General features: G+C 39.8%; 2 protein-coding genes across 2 annotated transcripts; one reads left to right on the top strand and one right to left on the bottom strand.

Moving 5' to 3' along the window:
- Positions 1-5,920: 5,920 nt before the first annotated feature.
- On the top strand, positions 5,921-6,874 carry LOC143401333 (olfactory receptor 7G2-like). Its single transcript, XM_076858658.2, has one exon. It carries the CDS (start codon positions 5,924-5,926, stop codon positions 6,872-6,874), a length of 951 nt encoding a protein of 316 aa, XP_076714773.2. The 5' UTR covers positions 5,921-5,923.
- A 7,223-nt stretch (positions 6,875-14,097) lies between these two features.
- LOC143401341 (olfactory receptor 7G2-like) lies at positions 14,098-15,039 on the bottom strand. The gene has a single exon (XM_076858672.2). The coding sequence runs from the start codon at positions 15,034-15,036 to the stop codon at positions 14,098-14,100; it is 939 nt and encodes a 312-aa protein (XP_076714787.2). The 5' UTR covers positions 15,037-15,039.
- Between the last annotated feature and the right edge of the window lie 4,134 nt (positions 15,040-19,173).

Here is a 19,173-nt window from a genome sequence, read left to right on the forward strand (position 1 = left end):
AGTCCAAAATCAGCATCAACTCTATTACATCTAATCTGATTAGGAAAAACACCCTTGAGATCTATTGCCCACATTCAAATTACAGTTTCAAATATCACCTCTAAATATAAAAGACCAATCAAAGTATATTTTTGAGCATTCCTCCCATCCATCATTTTACTCCTAGGAATTATTCTTTAATTCCCACAAGTGTTTTCAACTATAAGAAAAATGCTACCAAGCAAGGGTTGATTGGCTATAATCATCAATCAACTTCCATAACTAAATAAAGCCATCTTAACTGCAGACTTCATAAATTAAACCAAACTCATCTCTATTAAACATAACCCAATGTTCTAAATTCTTAAACTGAATATACATCATATACATCCATAAGAGAACCATTGATAATTCCACTAAAAGTCCCAGCATTGAAGCACTTCAAATCATAAGAGAACCTCAAGTCTCAGGATATTCTTCTATAGCCATAGCTGTATTACACCCAAACATTACGGCAGCCCCCTAAATAAATATTTTTTTAAAAAAACTATTAACCCCAAGAAAAATCCACCAAACTATTATATGATTCCACATTCAATTCATCCACTAACAATTAAACCTAGTCCACCATAAATGTGACACTTTTGAAGAAAATTCTATAAGACCTTGCTACCCTGTGCCCTGACACAGAAAGCCATTAAAAATAAAAGATTACATCCTCCACTTCCATGCCTCTCAGATTAATAATTGTTGTCACTGGTGTTAATCAGTGTCACCTAGCATTTATATATACTTAATAAAATTATAACAACAATTATACTTAATAAAAATGCAGCATATGATATTATTTGTATATGGAATTTAACCATAACTAATAACATGGAAATCATCATCGTTATTGTATTACAGAAACCATAATGACCCAAATCAGCAAAACCAACCTTTTAATTAAAATAATTAAATGCTCACTCATTGACCTTCTAATCCTATCCAATATCTCAGCATGGGGAAACTTTGGATCCCTTTAGGGCATATCCCTAATCATCTAAATTCTTACTGGACCTTTCCTACCTATACACTATACATCACGCACCATAACAGCATTTTTTTTCTGTTGTACACGTCTGTGGGAGAGGTTCACTGCTACCCATGACTAATGCCTTATATGCATGTGAATGGTGCCTCTCTATTCTTCTCTATTCTGCTTATTCCTTCATGTAGGCAGAGGTCCTTATAGTGGATCCTGTACCTCTATTGAAACATGAAATTTTAGAATTCTACTCCTCTTTGCAGTCATAGTAACGACATTCCTAGGCTGTGTCTTGCCACAAGGACAAATATCCTTCTGAGGGTTAAGGTAATCACTAATCTCCTCTCAGCCATCCCTTGTGTCAGTACTGATCTAGTAGAATGAATCTGAGGTGGATTTTCAGTTGACAAAGTGACTCTGATTTTTGCACATCATTTCATCTCCCCATTTATCCTTCCAGCTGTTGTAATAGTTCACCTGCTATTTCTACACAGAGCAGAGTCTGACACTCCATCAAGACGTTACAACAGACTCAGCTAAAATGTCATTTCACTCTTACTACACCATTAGATTATTAGGGTTATTATTATTTTTTATTATATTCTTAATAACTATAGTACACTTCTCCCATGACTTACTAGGAGACTCAGGCAACTACATCCCTGCCAACCTTCTAAATATCCCACCTCAGATCAAACCAGAATGATATTTTAAATTCTTATTTCTATAATTCATTCCTAACAAATTAGGTGGGGTTCATGCACTAGTGTTCTCAGTTTTTATTCTAGCACTGTCTCCCCTGCTCCAACTATCCAACCAGTGAAACATAATATTTAAACCCCTCAAACAATGTCTTTTCTGAGTATGACTAGCTGACTTACTTACATTCAAATGAATTGGTGGTGAACCACTTGAACACCCTTTAATTATTATTGGCAGAATACCATCGATCCTCTTGTTCTCTACTCTTTTCTTGATCATACCTACAATTAGCTTACTTGAAAACCATCTCTTTCAATGAAGAGCCCTAGGAGGATAAAGAATACTTTGGTCTTGTAAGCCAAAAACAGAGTACTAATTTCCCCAGGTTTTATTCTGTTTTAACAAAAAATTTCTGGTTCTGTTTCAGAAGAAGGAAATTTGTAGAAGGTGGACAGGGCAAGGTAAGGTTGAATCAAGGCCAATGTCATCCCTATAGACTAGATTAATCCTCTCCCCATTTTTAGGGCCACATGTGCTGCATCCCACTGGTTGATCTCCTGGGAGGGAAGTGCACTGACCTTCCACACTTGGTTAAGGAATAAATGAGGCATTCCCTGGGAAACTGTATCCCGATGGGGTCATGTTAGCATCCACCCTACCCAGCTTCATTATTTACAAAATGCACATCATTAGATCAGTCATTGTTTGGGGTGTGTTGTGATATTAGGACATCATCAGTAAAGCCACTGTTAGTTTTGAAAGGAAAAAAAACCCTAACCCTAATATACTGAGGCAATAAAGAGAACTATGGTTCATTACATTGAATTTGGTGTAGATTCAGAGATTAAGGTATCTCTGAGCCCTTCATGAGGTGGCCTCTTCCAAGGATTTGATGTACTCTGAGTCCCCAGATGGTTACAGCAGAAGCAGGCATCACATGTGGACATGATGCAGAGGCAGTAATGAGAGTTCCCTTCTCTGGGTCCCTTGTTACAGACAATCCCTTAGAGTCACAAGGAAGATGCCTCTGTTTTTACTGGAATGGTCGTCCCCCAAATAATGCCTCCATGCCTGTAACCCTCAGCTGTGAGTATGCCCTTCAGTGATAAGAAAGTGAGTGGCACTTATGCCCCAAGGGGTCATTAGGAGAAATTTATTGGATAACATTTAGATGGGCCTCAAATATATATGTGTGTAATATGTATTATATTCTAATATTCTATATTATGTAATATGTATTGTGTTCTAATAGATGAAGATTAGCAATTCAATAAATATGACCAGATTTCAATTGTATTAGACAATTTTGTCCAAAATATTTAATTTCAAAATAATCTAGTGCATTACTATCACTTCATGTACATGTCTGTATAATTTATTACATTGATATACTTCTTTCCTGCCTTGATGGAGCTTAATGGTAATGAACTCATTCTGTGTCTCTGTTGTTCCTATCATCAGTGTAGTTCTGATAGTCCATGTTTGGGGGCATAGCATCTATTCCTTTATTTTTAGTGATCTCTGTTTTTACATGGAATCCAATAATCACCAATAAATAAGTAGTCTTTCTCATAGGAAAGAAACTTGGATTGCTATTTTCGGTCATTGTGAATAAAGCTGAATGAATATTGTCTTTCAATTTCTTGGTGCAAATAAGAGTTGCATCTTGGCGTGGAATTATAGGCCAAATTGTACAGCTTTCCTTAACCAAGTTTGCGACATAAGGAGATTATCAAATTTAAGCGTATTTTCTCAACCATTTATCATGTTAATCTTACATAACAAGAACATGGCATTTGACAAGTCTGAGATCCCTGCCAAGCCTCTTGTATTGAGCCAATATTTCAATTTCCTCAAATCTAACAGCTATTAACCTGTGATGGCATGCATTTCCCAGTGTCCTGGGATGTTCCTAGTCCTGAAGGCTCACAGGCTGCCTGAACACTGAAGTTGGGAGATTGTGTTATTATCATCATAGGATTCAGTTTCCGATATATTAACATGATGCTGTGGTTCTTCTGTTTTTCCTTTTTTTCCCCAACACCTTTCATATTCTATCTTTTCACTCATTTTTCTTATCTCTTGACAGAAAATAAGCACAATCCCTCAGCCTAAAGTTTTGACTGAATCTGCAGGTAGTGATTATGAAGTCTGTCTCATCAAAGCAGCAGGTGTGGGTGTAGGTGCATATCGGGGTACAGATGAACACTGATGCAGCTGTGTCTCTATGGCATGCTGATTTTAGATCTTTTGGGTATATACTAAGGAGTGGGATAGCTGGGTCTAGTTTTATGAGGAATCTCCATAATGCTTTTAAGAGTGATTGAATTAACTTGCAGTCCTACCAACAATGATACTTCATAATTATTTGTATTCTTGAGAATTGCCATTCTGCCTGGATTTCAATGTAGTTTTGATTTGCATTTCTCTAATTGCTAAAGATATTGAATACTTTTTCATATACTTCTTGGCCATCTGTATTTCTTCTTTTGTTTACTTCTTTTTCCCATTTTTAAGTGGGTTATTTGATTTTTTCCCATTTATGATTTTTGAGTTTTTAAATTTATTCTGGATGTTATTGCCTCATCTGAGGATCAGGTGGGAAATATCTTTTCCCATTCTGTAGACTCTCTAAGCTTTTGTTTGTTTGATTAGTTGAGGTAAGTACTTCCTGGGGGGGGGAAGATTTTTAACATTATTTTAAACATTTTTAACATGACTGGATGCTGTGTTTATCAAATGTGATGATAAACTCAGGAAATACTGAAGTCCTTAATTATAAGAAGTTTCAAAGTGAGCAGAAATGTTCTGAGTATACGGACACATCAGCACTGTGCTACTTTTTGATGATTTTGTAATTAACACTTTAATTAAAATTTTCTACTTCAACTCAAAAATTTTCCAAAACGTTGCAACAAGATTAAAAAATATTTATGGACTTAAGTATTTATGGAATTATAATCATGAATTTATTTTTTGTATCCATATTTTTGTCAATCAACATTGATTAGAATCAATACAATCATTAGGGTCAATATACTGGGATACAGTATGATAATCTGTGCAATCATAAAAAATAAAAATTAAGGTTCATTCAACATCAGTGTGACATTGGTAAAGACACTTCCTGGATGTTTGTATTTTCATGATATCTTAGCTAATATAATTCCATTCTTTATGTCCACAAATATAAAGCATATGGTTACATCTACAACAGGAATCAGTGTTCCTGGTATTAGTAACTATACTGCAAGACATTGAGTTTTGAAGGTTAGATCCATAAAACGGAGACAATCAGAAAAAAAAAAATTGTGGAGAATTGAATTGTGTCCATGTGACCTCTGGGGTCAGAAAATCAGCCATTCCAAATTTCTATTTTCTATCCTCTCGGTCTTTAAACATATGCACTCCTGGGATCTGAATGATTGTAAAATTACTGGTCTAACGAGGAGCTTTGGATCTTGAGCCCCAGGGAAACAGAGAGCATAGAAATCAGCTCATGACCACCTCACTCAACAGACCTGCTTCATCAGGACACGGTGACGGGGCCTCTTCCCAGAGACGACTCCTCATGAACAGGACCCTGTTGACTCCTTTAGTTTCTCTGCGTTTCCTGAGGACAAACCTTCTATAGTTAATATCTGGTACAATGTCATCATGAACCCCTGCCTGTCTGTCCTGCTGATTCTACTCTCCCTGCTCATCAGCTCTGTGAATGCTCCGAGATGCTGAAACCATTTCTCTTGAAGCCAACCAGGTAATACAGAGTGGCTTAGGAAATGCTCTGGAATTGAAAGCAAGTATGTCACTAGAATTTCATCCTTGGAAACGGTTGCCGGGGGATAAGCAAAATGGGAGGGAGGAACAGGGTCCCCCCCCCCCGCCCCGTCTCCTGTGAACCGTCTGCAAGAGGTTCTCATTCTGCGTGGAGTTCATCTTGAACTCTGTACAGCAATGATGATGTTTTAACATATTCTGAAATTCACTTGGATATTGTACAGATGTTGAGAAGTTAATTCGTGAGTGTACTAGTTGGTAGGGCTGCCCTAGCCAAGTACCAGAGATAGGGTGGCATAAAAGCAGAATTTCATTTTCTGAATTCTAGAAATAAAAAGACCATTGTGTCTCCAGGTGTGTTTTTTTTAAGTGTTTTTCTGCTTTTGCCCATACATTTTCTTGTTACCCAATATTTCTTTCAGATTTATCAACAACATGGACACTAGAAACCACACAGCTGTTTCAGAATTCCTTCTCCTGGGACTGTCAGATGACCCAGCCCTGCAGCCCCTCATCTTCAGCCTGTTCCTGTCCATGTACCTGGTCACGGTGCTTGGGAACCTGCTCATCATCCTGGCCGTCAGCTCTGACGCCCACCTCCACACCCCCATGTACTTCTTCCTCTCCAACCTGTCCTTTAATGACATCTGTTTAAGCACCACCACCATCCCCAAGATGCTGGTGAACATCCAAGCACAGAATCAGCACATCTCCTACACAGGCTGCCTCTCCCAGGTCTGCTTTGTCTTGATTTTTATTGTTTTAGAAAATTGTCTCCTAACAGTGATGGCCTACGATCGCTATGTGGCCATTTGTTACCCGCTGAGGTACAATGTCATCATGAACCCCTGCCTGTGTGTCCTGCTGATGCTACTCTCCCTGCTCATCAGCTCTGTGAATGCCCTCCTCCACACTCTGATGGTGCTGAGACTGTCCTTCTGCACAGCCCTGAAGTTCCCCCACTTCTTCTGTGAACTTGCTCAGGTCATCAAGCTGGCCTGTTCTGACACCCTCGTCAATAACCTCCTGGTCTATCTGGTCACTGGTCTCCTTGCTGTTGCGTCCATCTCTGGGATCATTTTCTCTTACACTCAAATTGTGTCCTCTGTCTTGAGGATGCCATCATCAGGAGGAAAGTATAAAGCCTTTTCCACCTGTGGGTCTCACCTGTCGGTTGTCTTCTTGTTCTACGGGACAGGTTTTGGAGTGTACATCAGCTCTGCAGTGACTGACTCCCCCAGAAATTCTGCAGTGGCCTCAGTGATGTACACTGTGGTCTCTCAGATGCTGAACCCCTTTATCTACAGCCTGAGGAACAGGGACATGAAGGGGGCCCTGAGGAAGCTCATAGGAAGGACAGCTCCTCCTCTAGGATGCATTATCTGACTTGGATTTGGGCTTCCGGATCCGGTGAGTCACAGTGACAGGTCTCCTGGTTCACCAGAATGCCTGGTTCTTCCATCACTACATTGTTCTTAATGACAAAATAATGACCATGTGCATTTTAAATTGGCTTGAAACCTGAGTGTTATTTTTATTTAACTTGAGATATTTGACACATAATTCAAGTTCTTTAAGTAATTTTCTTTGCTTGGGCTTCAGAGAAGCAGAAACTGAAGCCGTGTTTCTCGTGTTAGCAAACTGTGCTCTGGTGCACTCTCTGAGAAAGGCAAACTCTGGACAAGGAGACCCAAGGATTTGGAAAACCTCCTCACCTCTGGGGAGGAAGGGGGAACAACAAGCTCCAGGGAGAAAGGAGGACAATGGGTCCTGGGGAGGGGAGGGAAGCAACGGTCACTGAACTTCACAAATTTCCCATGACTTCCACAAGTTTTCCTGACTGCCCAACTGACACATTCTACTGTCATTGTCTTTAGTGATTAAGTCACACTAAACATTTTGCTATGATGGACTCTCACTAAACCCTACAAAAATCAGGCCCCTCTTGTAACCAGATGCCATTTTCTTTCCTGGAAATGTGCCCCTGCACTGCATAATGAAGAAAGCCTTTCTGATCTGTTGCGGTCCGGCCCTCTTTCTGCTAGGTTTGCTTTCAGAGACTCTCTTCAGCCTGATCCCGTGTTAGGGCACATGTGCCCATCTCACAGGGGGACCTCCTGTAAGCCCAAGAACTGAATTTCCCTGATCCATTAGGGGGGGAATGAGGAAAGCTGTATCCTTCTGCTGTCGCATTATCATCCACCCCTGAGTATCAGTGTAAAATCTACATAGTTAGATTATCTTAGAGACTTCAGATGATTTTGCAATATTGGAGTTTTATCTGTGAATATTCCATCAGTTCTTCAAGACAAGGAAAACCTAATTCTAGTGCACCAGGTAACAGGGTGCGCTTGATGCCTTGACTATATCCCTTGTGGCTTTAAAACTTACATGTTCTTTTTTCTTTTCCCTAAACTTCTTCTCCCTGACCTTCTTTCCCCCTGATCTCCTCTGATATTCTTTTCCCTCAACTTTTCCTCCCCATCCTCTTTTTTCCCTGATCTTCTCCTTCCCGATCTCTCCTCCCTAGTCTCATTTTCTCTGAATCCCCTCTATAAAAGCCCCCTTTTCCTGCGGATGGACAGAATCACAGCCTATGGGACAGGAGTCCCCTGTGTTTCTCCTTTGCTAGCAAAGCCATGATTTTTTCCCCTTTTACTCAGAACCTTGTCCTTGTTAATGGATTGGCATCTGGGACAAGGACCCAGCTTTGGGCAATAAATTTGGCAACCGAGATGGGACTCAAGAGCAGCAACTCCCGACCCCAGCTTTCTTGGGCTGGCCTGGCTCTCCAGGGAAACCTGCTTCCATGCTGAGGATCCATGGTGCTGGTGAGTTTGTTGAGGGCCAACTGCTGGAGAAATTGGGAGATGGTGTGAGTTGCCTCAGACTGAACCAGAGGGCCCCTCCCAGCAGCCGCGGAAGCTCCTTTTGTTTCAGGGAACTCCCACCTTCTCTCCCTGAACTGCACAAGTTGCCCCATCAGTTGCTCTACTTTGAGAAAAAGTAAACTGAACTCAGGCAAGTCGCAACACCCTTGGCCATTTGTTAATTCCCCAGGTGTGCACGCGGAGACCCTTGACTCCATACACCCAGTTTCTCCTTGTGGGAACATCTGGTCCCTCTTTCTAGGGACACCTCTGGTGCCAATGGTGTAGGAGTCAACAGTAAGTGGGACTTGAGAACCGAGGGATATGTACTCCTTCTGATCTGTCCCGGGTTCTCATCTGTTTGTTGGCCTTGGGCTTGGGAATTCCTCTGGCTGGCTGTTTTGTTTGTATCTGCTTTGGAGACCTGGCTGGTACCGCATTGACTCTATGAATGGTCTCTTGGCTGGGGAAGTTCTCGGCTGGTCGATTTAAAGCTTCCTATCTGTCACCAATGGTTTTGGGGGCTTCTCTCTGGTGGTAAGTTTCTTTTTGTACAATCTTGCAATTGGAATTGATCTGTCAGAGGTAAAGTGAGTTGAAGAAAAGTCTAAGATAATGTTTTTTACTGTAATGATCTGGCTTTTATATAGCTTTCTAGATTATTGTACAATCTTGCAGTTGGAGTTGGTCTGTCAAAGTAAGTGAGAGAAATTTGTACATGCGAGTCCATCTGTTTTAAAAGTTCCTGTCTGTCAGCCCTGGTTTCGTGAGCCTCTATTGTCTGTTGTTGTTGTTGCTGTTGTTGTTGTCTGATACTGGCCCTTTAAGACATGAGCCATGCTGCATTGATCTTACTGGTAGTCTCTTGAGCAGAGAGATCTTGGCTGCATGGGCCACCTATAGGGTTAGGCATAAAAGAAACATGGTTTGCTGTAGCACCATCTGGCCTTTGAATGGTTTTTCTGAATTATTATACAATCTTGGGTTTGAAGTTGGTCCGTCAGGGATAGAGTATGTGAAAGGGATTCTGTCTGTACAGGCATTGATGCAGTTGCATGATAAGTGGTCTGAACTGTCAGGAACTAAGTTGAAGGTGCCAAAAGGCACTGCCTCTGGTGGGCAAGGACAGCAGGACAGGAGAAGAAAGGGATTTCAATCTTTCAATGCAGAGCTGGCACTTCCCGCGCTGTTTCTCAGCCTGGCCCCAGGAAGCTGCAGATCATCTCACTGTGGATCAAGGACACCAGCCCTAAACTGGGGAGGGGAGGGGGGTCTCAGAAAAGCTGTCTGGGCTATAAAAAAAAATGATTAAAAAGAACCTGGCCTCTGCCCTGCCTTCCAGCCGCTTTTGCCCTTGGAAGGTGGAGGCTGATGGCCACAAAGACTATGGTACTAGGTTCCAGCACTGTCAGTTCATGACATGGGGATAAGAATAGTCTCCCCTTCCAAGATCCGACAAGAGACCCTATTTGGCCATGGGATATTCATCACTGGGACAAAGCAATTCTTGCTATAATAGTATCCCATCAAACTGAATGCCTGCAGAATTAATAACTGCACCCAGAAAAGAAAAAGACAGAAATTGAGGCCCACCTGTGTTTTTTAATAGGCAGCCTCTGCAAAGAGATGTTCCAGGAAGATTAAAGTGAAGGGTGGAAAGGGCCTCCTCCAGGACACAGCATTATTCTTAGTATAAGAAAAAGGTCCTGAAGGAGCCTCTGGGTACAAGTGACAGTGGGGAAACTCATTTAAAGTTAAGGCACTGTGATAAGGATAATAAAGACAGGTCAGGCTCAAAAATTATCCTGTGCTCCAACCCCTTAAATATAACCTGGGATTAAGGCACAGTTTTTGTACATGCTGGCTTGTCCAAAACTGGGATAAAATATGTTGTGTAAATAATGCACAGATAAAATTCATAAGGTCTGTTTCCAAATGTGAATTTAAAAAAGGGTCTGAAACTAGAAAAGATTAAAAAAAGTTATAGACATGGAAATATATTTTAGTATGGAAATTAGAAGATTAAAGAAATATTTCTGGATGAGAAATTATTTTGTCTGGTAATATCCTTGGGCTAAAGTCCAAAATGGAAGTGGGAAAAACTAAGAATACAAAGAAGTTTTGAAAGTTTAAGTTACAGAAGGTTTGAAGAAGGAAAATCTCAAAAGTTTGTGTTTGTGATTAAATTAGCTATAATTAGCACAGACAGTTAAGGTTATTTGAACATTAATGGACTGATATGAAGCAAAGTCTGAAATGTTGATATGCTCTTATTTATTGAGATAATTTTTTTGTATTTTTTAGGTTTTATTACTAGGGGAAACTAAGTCTTAAAGGAATTAGAGTTTGTACCTGATTTAAAGTCTTAAATGATTACTTTGTAGCTGGTTAAACAACTATTATTTAGGTCATAACAGTATAGTTGACACCCTAAATATATGCAACTAGGTATATGTATGCATCTGAGAACTATATTTGTCTAAGCTTTGGCTAAGTGTTATGTAAACGTTTATAAAATGAAAGTTTATGTAAGTTTACGGTAAGATAACCAATAAGTGCTCTCTTTTTCTGTATTTGACATAGAAAGGCCACACTGTCATTTGAAGACCTTTCTTATATCTGTTTGTTGTGGTTAAGTCAATTTCTGATAATTAACACTGTTTGCTAAAAGTTATAAGAGATTTAAGGCTACCTATTTGATTTTGCTAATCCATGCAGACCTGTGATCATTGTTGTAAGTACACTCTGAATTCCAAATTATACTTTAATTCTAAGAGGTTTAAGGCTATGCTTTCATTTCTGTTAACCCAAACAGACCTGTGATTACTGTACACTCTGGATTCTAAATTGTGCTTTAAAAGTTAAGCTTAGTTAAATGTAAAGCTCAGAGAAAACTTTGCCAAGTTGGGGTTCTCTAAACCAAAGTTAGGTGTAGCAAAAGTCTGGAAATAACAAATTTGGCTGGTATTTATTTGTGTATTTGATGTTTTAGAGCTGGATAAAGTAACCTGTTGTCAATAAGTTATATATACAATTTTGTTACTCTTCACACTGAAATTGGAATTTAAATGTATTTTTGCAAGTATTAAGAAAAGTCTGATCTGTTTAAAGGTGATATTATAAAGCCTAGAAGCATTCTGTCACTTTTTCCACAAAAAAAGAAAGTTAAAACCTCTTTTAGCCTTTGATTCAAGTTTCATGTGTGATGTTATCTTGTGTTATTTGTGAAAAGCCTTACCTGAGATAAGGCTCTGCCTCCCACTTTATTTCATGTTAGAATGGCTCCAAAACAGGCTAGACTTCAGTTCATTTGAAGTTGTATTTAAAAGATTGATTTTATTGTAAAGATTACTGTAATCTCAAACAGGAAATATAATATATAACTAAGTAAAGTTTCGAGATTATAAAAGTCATTTTTCTTGGTTCATAGCTATTGCAGAAATTGAATGGTTTTGCTCTGTTAATTTTATTTTGTATTATCCTTGTGAACATTGTAACTGTTGTCTGTTAGTGTTTTTCAAAACTACTGTTAAAATTCTAAAAACCTGGGTTAATTTGAGAAAACAAGCCATTAGATATCATGTAATGCTGACTTCCAGTACTAATACTAACCTCAGTTAAATTAAAGTGGAATCTGTAAAGCTATAGATATTGGTGTTAAAACTTGTTACTTCCTCTTTAAGACTGTGAAACTGGTTTGCTGGGTGTTTAAAACTAAAAACCTGGAGACCAAAGTCAAGGAAGTAAAAGGGTCAAGGAAAAAGCAGCCAATATTTTTGCCCTTGCCCTCTAAGGTCAGCTGGAACCCGGAGGACAATGGGACCCCTCTCAGGGCCCTACAACTCTAGTGAGTCCCCCAGTCAGTGGATCAGGGAGATCGAGAGGACCCCAGAAGACAGGAAGCCAACCTGTGCACATTCTATGAAGAGAAGGGTCACTGAAGATGGACATGGCACCACTGGTAGAGGAAAGCTAAAGGATCCAGGAAGCTTCACACAGGTCCCCAAGTGTGACCTCTTAGGAATCTCAGCTGACTTTTAAGAATAGATAGGAACAAGGTCGGTTTTGACCAACCTGCTCTTAGACACCTGGGAGGAGAGTGTAGCCTAAAAGCACAGTCCTACATGAACATTCAACAGGAAAAATATTGGGTTTTTTAAAATTTGTTTGTTTTATGTAACTCAATATGTTTACTTATATCAGCCCTACCAAAGTGAGAAAGCTGGAGGCTATAAAGAAAGGGTTCTTGGGTGAGAGTGCCTAAAAAATAATGACCACAAGAGTTGCAAATTTGTCCTGAGTTAATTTGAGTTTGATTTTGTACATCTACCAATTTTCCTAATCTCTTACATTGATGATCTTTTTTCACTGATAAGATTATGAGTTACTGTCCCCATGGTTTTCAGAGACTGGCTGAAATGCTAATTGTTTTTGTTCTAATTGTTCATACAAAAAAGTAATGCTTTGCTGTCTTTATTGTTGTCTTAGCATGATCCCTGTCCTATGTGTATGCCTTGTCCCGTCACCTGCCATCTGCCACTGTGGACCTCTGGACTTCTATGATGCTGAATGCCCTTAACTGTCCAAAACCCACCTAAGAACAAGAACTTTTGGTTACTTCCCCCAATTTTACCCCCTTTCAGCAGGAAGTAGCTTGTAGATGTCGTCGCCCACTTTCCATAGAAATGGAATGTAGAAATTGACAGCAGGGAATTGTAACAGGGGTTCACTTTGTGGCTTTGAAACTGACATGTTTTTTTTTTCTTTTTCCCAAACTTCTTTTCCCTAAATTTCTCCTCCTCAGTCTTTTCCCTGATCTTCTCCTTCCTGATCTCTCCTTCCTAATCTCATTTTCTCTGAATCAGCTCTATAAAAGTTCCCTGTTACTGCTGATGAGCAGAATCGTAGCCTTTGGGGCAGGAGTCTCCCGTGTTTCTCCTTTGTTACCAAAGCAATAAACCTTCTTTTTCCTTGTTCTCAAAAGTGTGTCCTTGTTAATGGATTGGCATTGGGGACAAGGACCGAGCTTTTGGCAACACATGGAGACAGTAAAGAGAATTCTCTCTTCCAGCACAGCCCAGACCTCTGAAGCCATTGAAATAAAAGGTGGCTCTTCTAGTTTGAGTGTATTAATACTAGAGTTTCTTTTTCTTACTAGGACTGAGGACACATTCACTGATGATTTTCTAAAATGTCCCAATGATGTCAGAATACTGTTATCATCTAATCATGCCAATTTTGTGGATATTGAAACTGAGTGTGGTGCATGGCACTGTGGCATGGGAAGGATGTGGCTTTTCAGTAACAGGGATCAGTATTTACTTTACGGGGCATGAGTGCCACTCTTTTGCCTCTCAGTGTTAGTCTAGAATACAATTCCAGTGGTTCTAACAACAAGATCAGGTAGAAGTCGTTATCTCTATATGAGAGAGTGTTGTCTGAATGTTTTCTTTTTGTTATTCATCTTCTCTAATTTACCTTCTTCGGACAGATTTCAAGGGAATAATTGCTAAGACAGAATCTCTGCTTCAGTCTCAGATTCTGTGGCACCAGAGTAGAAAGTTTATGTTTAGACAATTGAAATCACTTGTCAAATTTTACAGAGATGAAGAAAGAAAAATCAACTTTTAAAACACATTTTAGAAAAATGTGGTGAATTAAAGATCAGATTCTCTCACTCACCATGGATCCCATCACGTTGATTTATTTTAGAGAGCATAATTGAAAGCCAATGACATATCAATGAAGGGAAGCTGTTCTAACAATGAGTTTCCTCAAGGCCTCCTTCATGTCCCTGTTCCTCAGGCTGTAGATAAAGGGGTTCAGCATGGGAGGGACCACAGTGTACATCACAGAAGCCACTGCAGTTTTCCTGGCGGAGTCAGTAACTAAAGAGCTAATGTACACACCCAACAATGTTCCATAGAACACGGAGACAACAGACAGATGAGACCCACAGGTAGAAAAGGCTTTATACTTTCCTTCTGATGATGGAAGTTTTAAGACAGAGATTACAATATGAGTATAAGAGAAAATGACTCCAGAGAGAGGAACACCACCAAATATGCAAGCTGCAAGATATATCAGGACATTATTGATGAAGGTGTCGGAACAGGCCACCTTTAACACCTGAGCAAGTTCGCAAAAAAACTGGGGGATCTCCAGGTCTGTGCAGAAGGACAGCCTCAGCACCATCAGACTGTGCAGCAGGCCGTCCACAATGCTGATGGACAAGGACAACACAATCAGCAGGAGACAGAAGTGGGGCTTCATGATGACCATATACCTGAGTGGATGGCAGATAGCCACATAGCGGTCATAAGCCATTACAGCAAGGAGACTGTTTTCTAATCCAGCAAAAATCAGGACAAAGCCAATCTGGCTGAGGCAGCCTGTGTAACTGATGGCCTTGCTCTGCCTCTGGATGTTCACCAGCATCTTGGGGATCGTGCTGGTGCTGAAACACATGTCCGTGAGGGACAGGTTGGAGAGGAAGAAGTACATGGGGGTGTGGAACTGGGAGTCAGAGGAGATGGCCAGGATGATGAGCAGGTTCCCCAGCACAGTGACGAGATATATGCACAGAAACATGCTGAAGATGAGGGGCTGCAGGGCTGGGTCCTCTGTCAGTCCCAGGAGAAGGAATTCTGGAACAGCTGTGTGGTTTCTGGATTCCATGCTGTTGATGAATCTAGTATAAAAGGTGGGTAACGCCACAATATAATGAGCATTTATAACATCAGCATTTCTAATATGTTCCCAGGTGACGCGGTTGCTGCTCTGGACACAGGCATCCTTGTAAGATCTTAGCAATAGTGATAATCAGACCCCACTTCAGATTTCTGAACTTCTGGGATAAAGATGAATAATATGATTCAACAGGATCTCTCAGAGATGCTAAAATCTGAGAACCACTGCTGTATGAAACGCTTCTGTATGTTGAACCCTTGTGAATATTGAACTCTTTGTGTTTATTTCTCCTTCAGTACTTTCTCACCTTGAACTTATTTCCTGTACACATTTACTATGCCAAGTTAGTTTTGAAGAGGTTTGGCAGAAAATCAGCATTTGTTAACTCTGGAAATAGGCAAATGACAGAATTTTAAAATATTACAATATCTCTGCTGTTGTCATTACACTAAATATTCTGTAGTTTTATAATACACAAGGGAGGTGACCTACTGCATCTGCCTAGGTCTTTAGTCCTTCCATAGAGTCCTCACCTCTTGGAAACAGAGAGATAGCACCAAAGCTCTTTGCACCAAGATTCATGTGGAGGTGATGAGAAGGTAAAGTGGAGGTGACCAACACCTACCCTGCCCTGCACAAGGGTGCCAGGAAGTGCCAGAGCATCTTAATACAGTCATCTTATTTAGAAATGGGATTATTTGAGCTCAAGAGGAAAGCAGTTCCATTATATAGACAGAGCAGAAGACTAGCAGAATGAGAACTGAGGAGTTTACAAAAGGTCCCAAAAAACCTGTCACAGTGATGACTGTTCAGGCAGGGGTCTAGTGTTATTGATGATCATCTCCTGCATGAATTTCCCTCCCAAGTTCTCCAGGATGAAGCTACAGTTAAAAAAAAATCACCAGGTTTACAAAGCATTGCCTAGGAGACTGCATCACCTGGCTTGCATCATTGTGGAGGGCTGCTCGTCATTTCTTCTGGATGTTGGAGGGACACGGATCTGTCACAGGAAAGCCAGAAGGACTGCATGGGTACTGAATTCTGTGTCAAAGACATAGTCTCTTCAGGATCATCTGGTGTTTCTTTCTGACTACAAAATATTATTAAGTGAGGTGGTCACAGAGGGTTTGTAGCTTCTGTGTCCCTGGGGACGCAATACCCTAAGATCCTCATTAGACAGAACCTCATTATTTGGGTCCTAGGGCTGTGTAAATCCTTAAAGACCAACAATACAGAAGGGCAGTGGCTGACTACCTTCCTGGGAATCCAGGCTGTCCATACTTCTCTTCTCCACTTCCTTGTCTCATCTACATTTCACAGCTTTGCTCATGCTGAATGCTGTGCCTTCCTGCTCTATGGCAATAACCTGTAACCAGTTCTGTGTTCAACACAGATGTGTGGATTAATCTTTCATGTTTCATAATCATATTGTCTAGTTGTGGTTTCAGGATCTGCTTTCTTCCCATTAAGTGATCATTAGTGTAAATCATCATTAATTTTTGATAGCAGTATGAGAAATCAGCATCAAAGGCAAGCGTGGTCACAAACAAAAAGCTTTGTGACCAAATAACAACTTAAATGTCACACATCTTCACACATTTACAGTGGGCACTACATTTCAATGTAAGTTTTGCAGAGGAGCAACTTTCAAACCACAATCCAGAGAATCACCAACATGAAAATCCACTTCATAAGGAGTTCAGAAGGGGAGAAAGGGAATAAATTACAGGGAGAAGAGAAAAGAGGTGACAAAGAGGGAGTGTCTGGTAGTTAGCATGAAGACCTGCCAATGACAAGGCAGACTCAGGACAGTCCAGGCACGATGGCATTTAATAAACCTATATGGATGATGGCTTGGATCATTGGTAATGGTGGGGCATTTTATGAATGATTGTGCACAGGTTATAAAAGAAAAAGAGGAATCAGATTATCTTAATGAGAGAAAATGGTCAGTACCTGGAAATATGGAGTTGCCATCAGCTATGACAGGAAAGTGAATATGTATAAAATATGGAAGGATTAGTATCATATTATTAAGGAAATGTTAAATTTGTGATGTCTATTAGACATCCACATGGGAGTGTAAAGCAGGAAGTTGGATATACACTTTTGGAATTCAGAGGTGACATTCTCTCAGAATTCATAAATTTGGGAATTCTATCTATCTACCTACTGTATAACTATTTATTATCCTGTCTAATCATCTATATCTATCTATGCATCTATTGAATCTATGTAATCATTTATCTATCTAATCTACCTATCTAATACCAATGATAACATATTGAAAATATATAACTTCAACAAAGACTAATTCAATTTGTGGCTTGGTTAAATTTTATCTTATGCATATCACAAACAATCGTTTCTAATGTTTTTTTCCCAATCAAAATGGACTCTTTAACATATATCTTACTTCCTTTTAGAATTCACAGCCACATTTTCTGACTATCACAGTGTGTTACACCCACACATTATAGGCAATAAGTGGAGGTCAGAGTTTTAAAACAAGGGTCCTAGTTGTCAATGTTACTGCCAAAAAAATGCAAAGTAACAGAAAACAGATAATCATTTGTGATTGTAACTAAAAATCTTCTAGGGCATCTGTGTTACAAGAGAGTCTGACTAACCAGTGAGCCCAAGGCCTGCAGACAGGAGGTAATAGTGCAGGGATAGATACAGCAATCCTGCTGCCCAGGAAAGAGAGCCCAGACAACATGATCACTTAAATCCACGGCTTCTTTATTGCTGGATTGGCATTATGGTCAAAGGATGGACTCCTTAATAAAAGGTGCTCGGTAATAAAAGTGATTTTCATCTCTTAGAACATCCACGGCAAAAACAAATTTCACATGGCTTCAACCTTGGCAGAACAGGGCAAGACTACAAATCTCTTTTCAGTCAAAGTAGGAGTTTCAAGATCAAGAATCACTGAGCGCAGGCCCTGAGGGAAAATGCTGGCAAACAAACCACATTAAAACCAAGGACCAGAGGGCACCATGGTACATACTGTGACAGATAAGCAAAGGAGACACCTGTCTAAAAGAAATTCACAATATAAATAAGGATAAAGGATCACTATCCCAATTACATAAAGAAACATTAGGAATTCACTTTTAAATAGAATGAGAATCTAAGTGGAAATAAAGGAAACACATTTCAGAAGAGAAAAAAGTGTTGCATGGTGTTATAATGACTGAACCTCATCATGAAAGTAAATTAATGAAATTTTATTGTATATCCACTGCATTGTCTTAAGAAGAGACAGTGTTGTGGGGAGGGTGAAGGATGGTTAGATGGTGCACCTACTCAGGAAATCTCTGTGGGAACCCCCAAAGGTGATGACTGCTATATCCAGTCATCGCCCAAGTAGACGATTCTTCTATTTCCTTCAGAAGACATGGAGGAGAATCCTCGAACAGGTTTGCTTACAGCAATCGAAAACCAGACACTTTTCTGGGAATAGAAGTCGTATTTCATCAACAACAGATGTGCTTCTTAGATTTAATGTCACAATACAGAGCTTAAAATGTGGACTTTGAAAGTACATTAATAGATTTCACTAATAAAACAAGAAGACTTTTACAATTTTTGTTGCTGTTGGTTACCACATAGCTATTAATAATTGGATAACTAGGAGAATACATCTCTTGCTCAGAATATCTGCAAGATTGGAACTGTGTCTAATCTTGAATTTTCAAAAAATGCATCTTTATGGTGAAATTTTCAATTTTTTTGTTTTGTTTTCAATGTTTTGACTATGATTCAGACTATTTTATACTGAAACATGGAATTACACTTGAGACCCACTCAAGAAAGCCTTTTCAAGTCCTATTTCCTCAAACAAGCAATATCAGCCAGTTATTATATAATTAAATAAAAAAAATAGTTGGAAAGGTTCTGGGCCTGTGCTGAGGGCCACCATTAAATTCTCTAAGAGATGCAGTCTGACTGATCCACGGTCAAGTCACCTATCAGCTGACCCAGGAATAGCCCTCAGTTTTCTTTCTCTAGCATCATGTATAAGCACTACACCTGAATTTGTTGCTCTCACCTGGTGACTTGGGAGGAAACCAGCCCGAGGAAGAGGCCAGCTCACGGACAACGAATGGAAGTCCTACTCCA

Source organism: Callospermophilus lateralis, chromosome 1 (genome assembly GCF_048772815.1).
Source record: "Callospermophilus lateralis isolate mCalLat2 chromosome 1, mCalLat2.hap1, whole genome shotgun sequence".
Lineage (NCBI taxonomy): Eukaryota > Metazoa > Chordata > Mammalia > Rodentia > Sciuridae > Callospermophilus > Callospermophilus lateralis.

What these genes read in the sequence shown, in the direction of transcription:
- LOC143401333 (XM_076858658.2), top strand. Translation starts at nt 5,924, where the DNA reads ATGGACACTAGAAACCACACAGCTGTTTCAGAATTCCTTCTCCTGGGA.
- LOC143401341 (XM_076858672.2), bottom strand. Translation starts at nt 15,036, where the DNA reads ATGGAATCCAGAAACCACACAGCTGTTCCAGAATTCCTTCTCCTGGGA.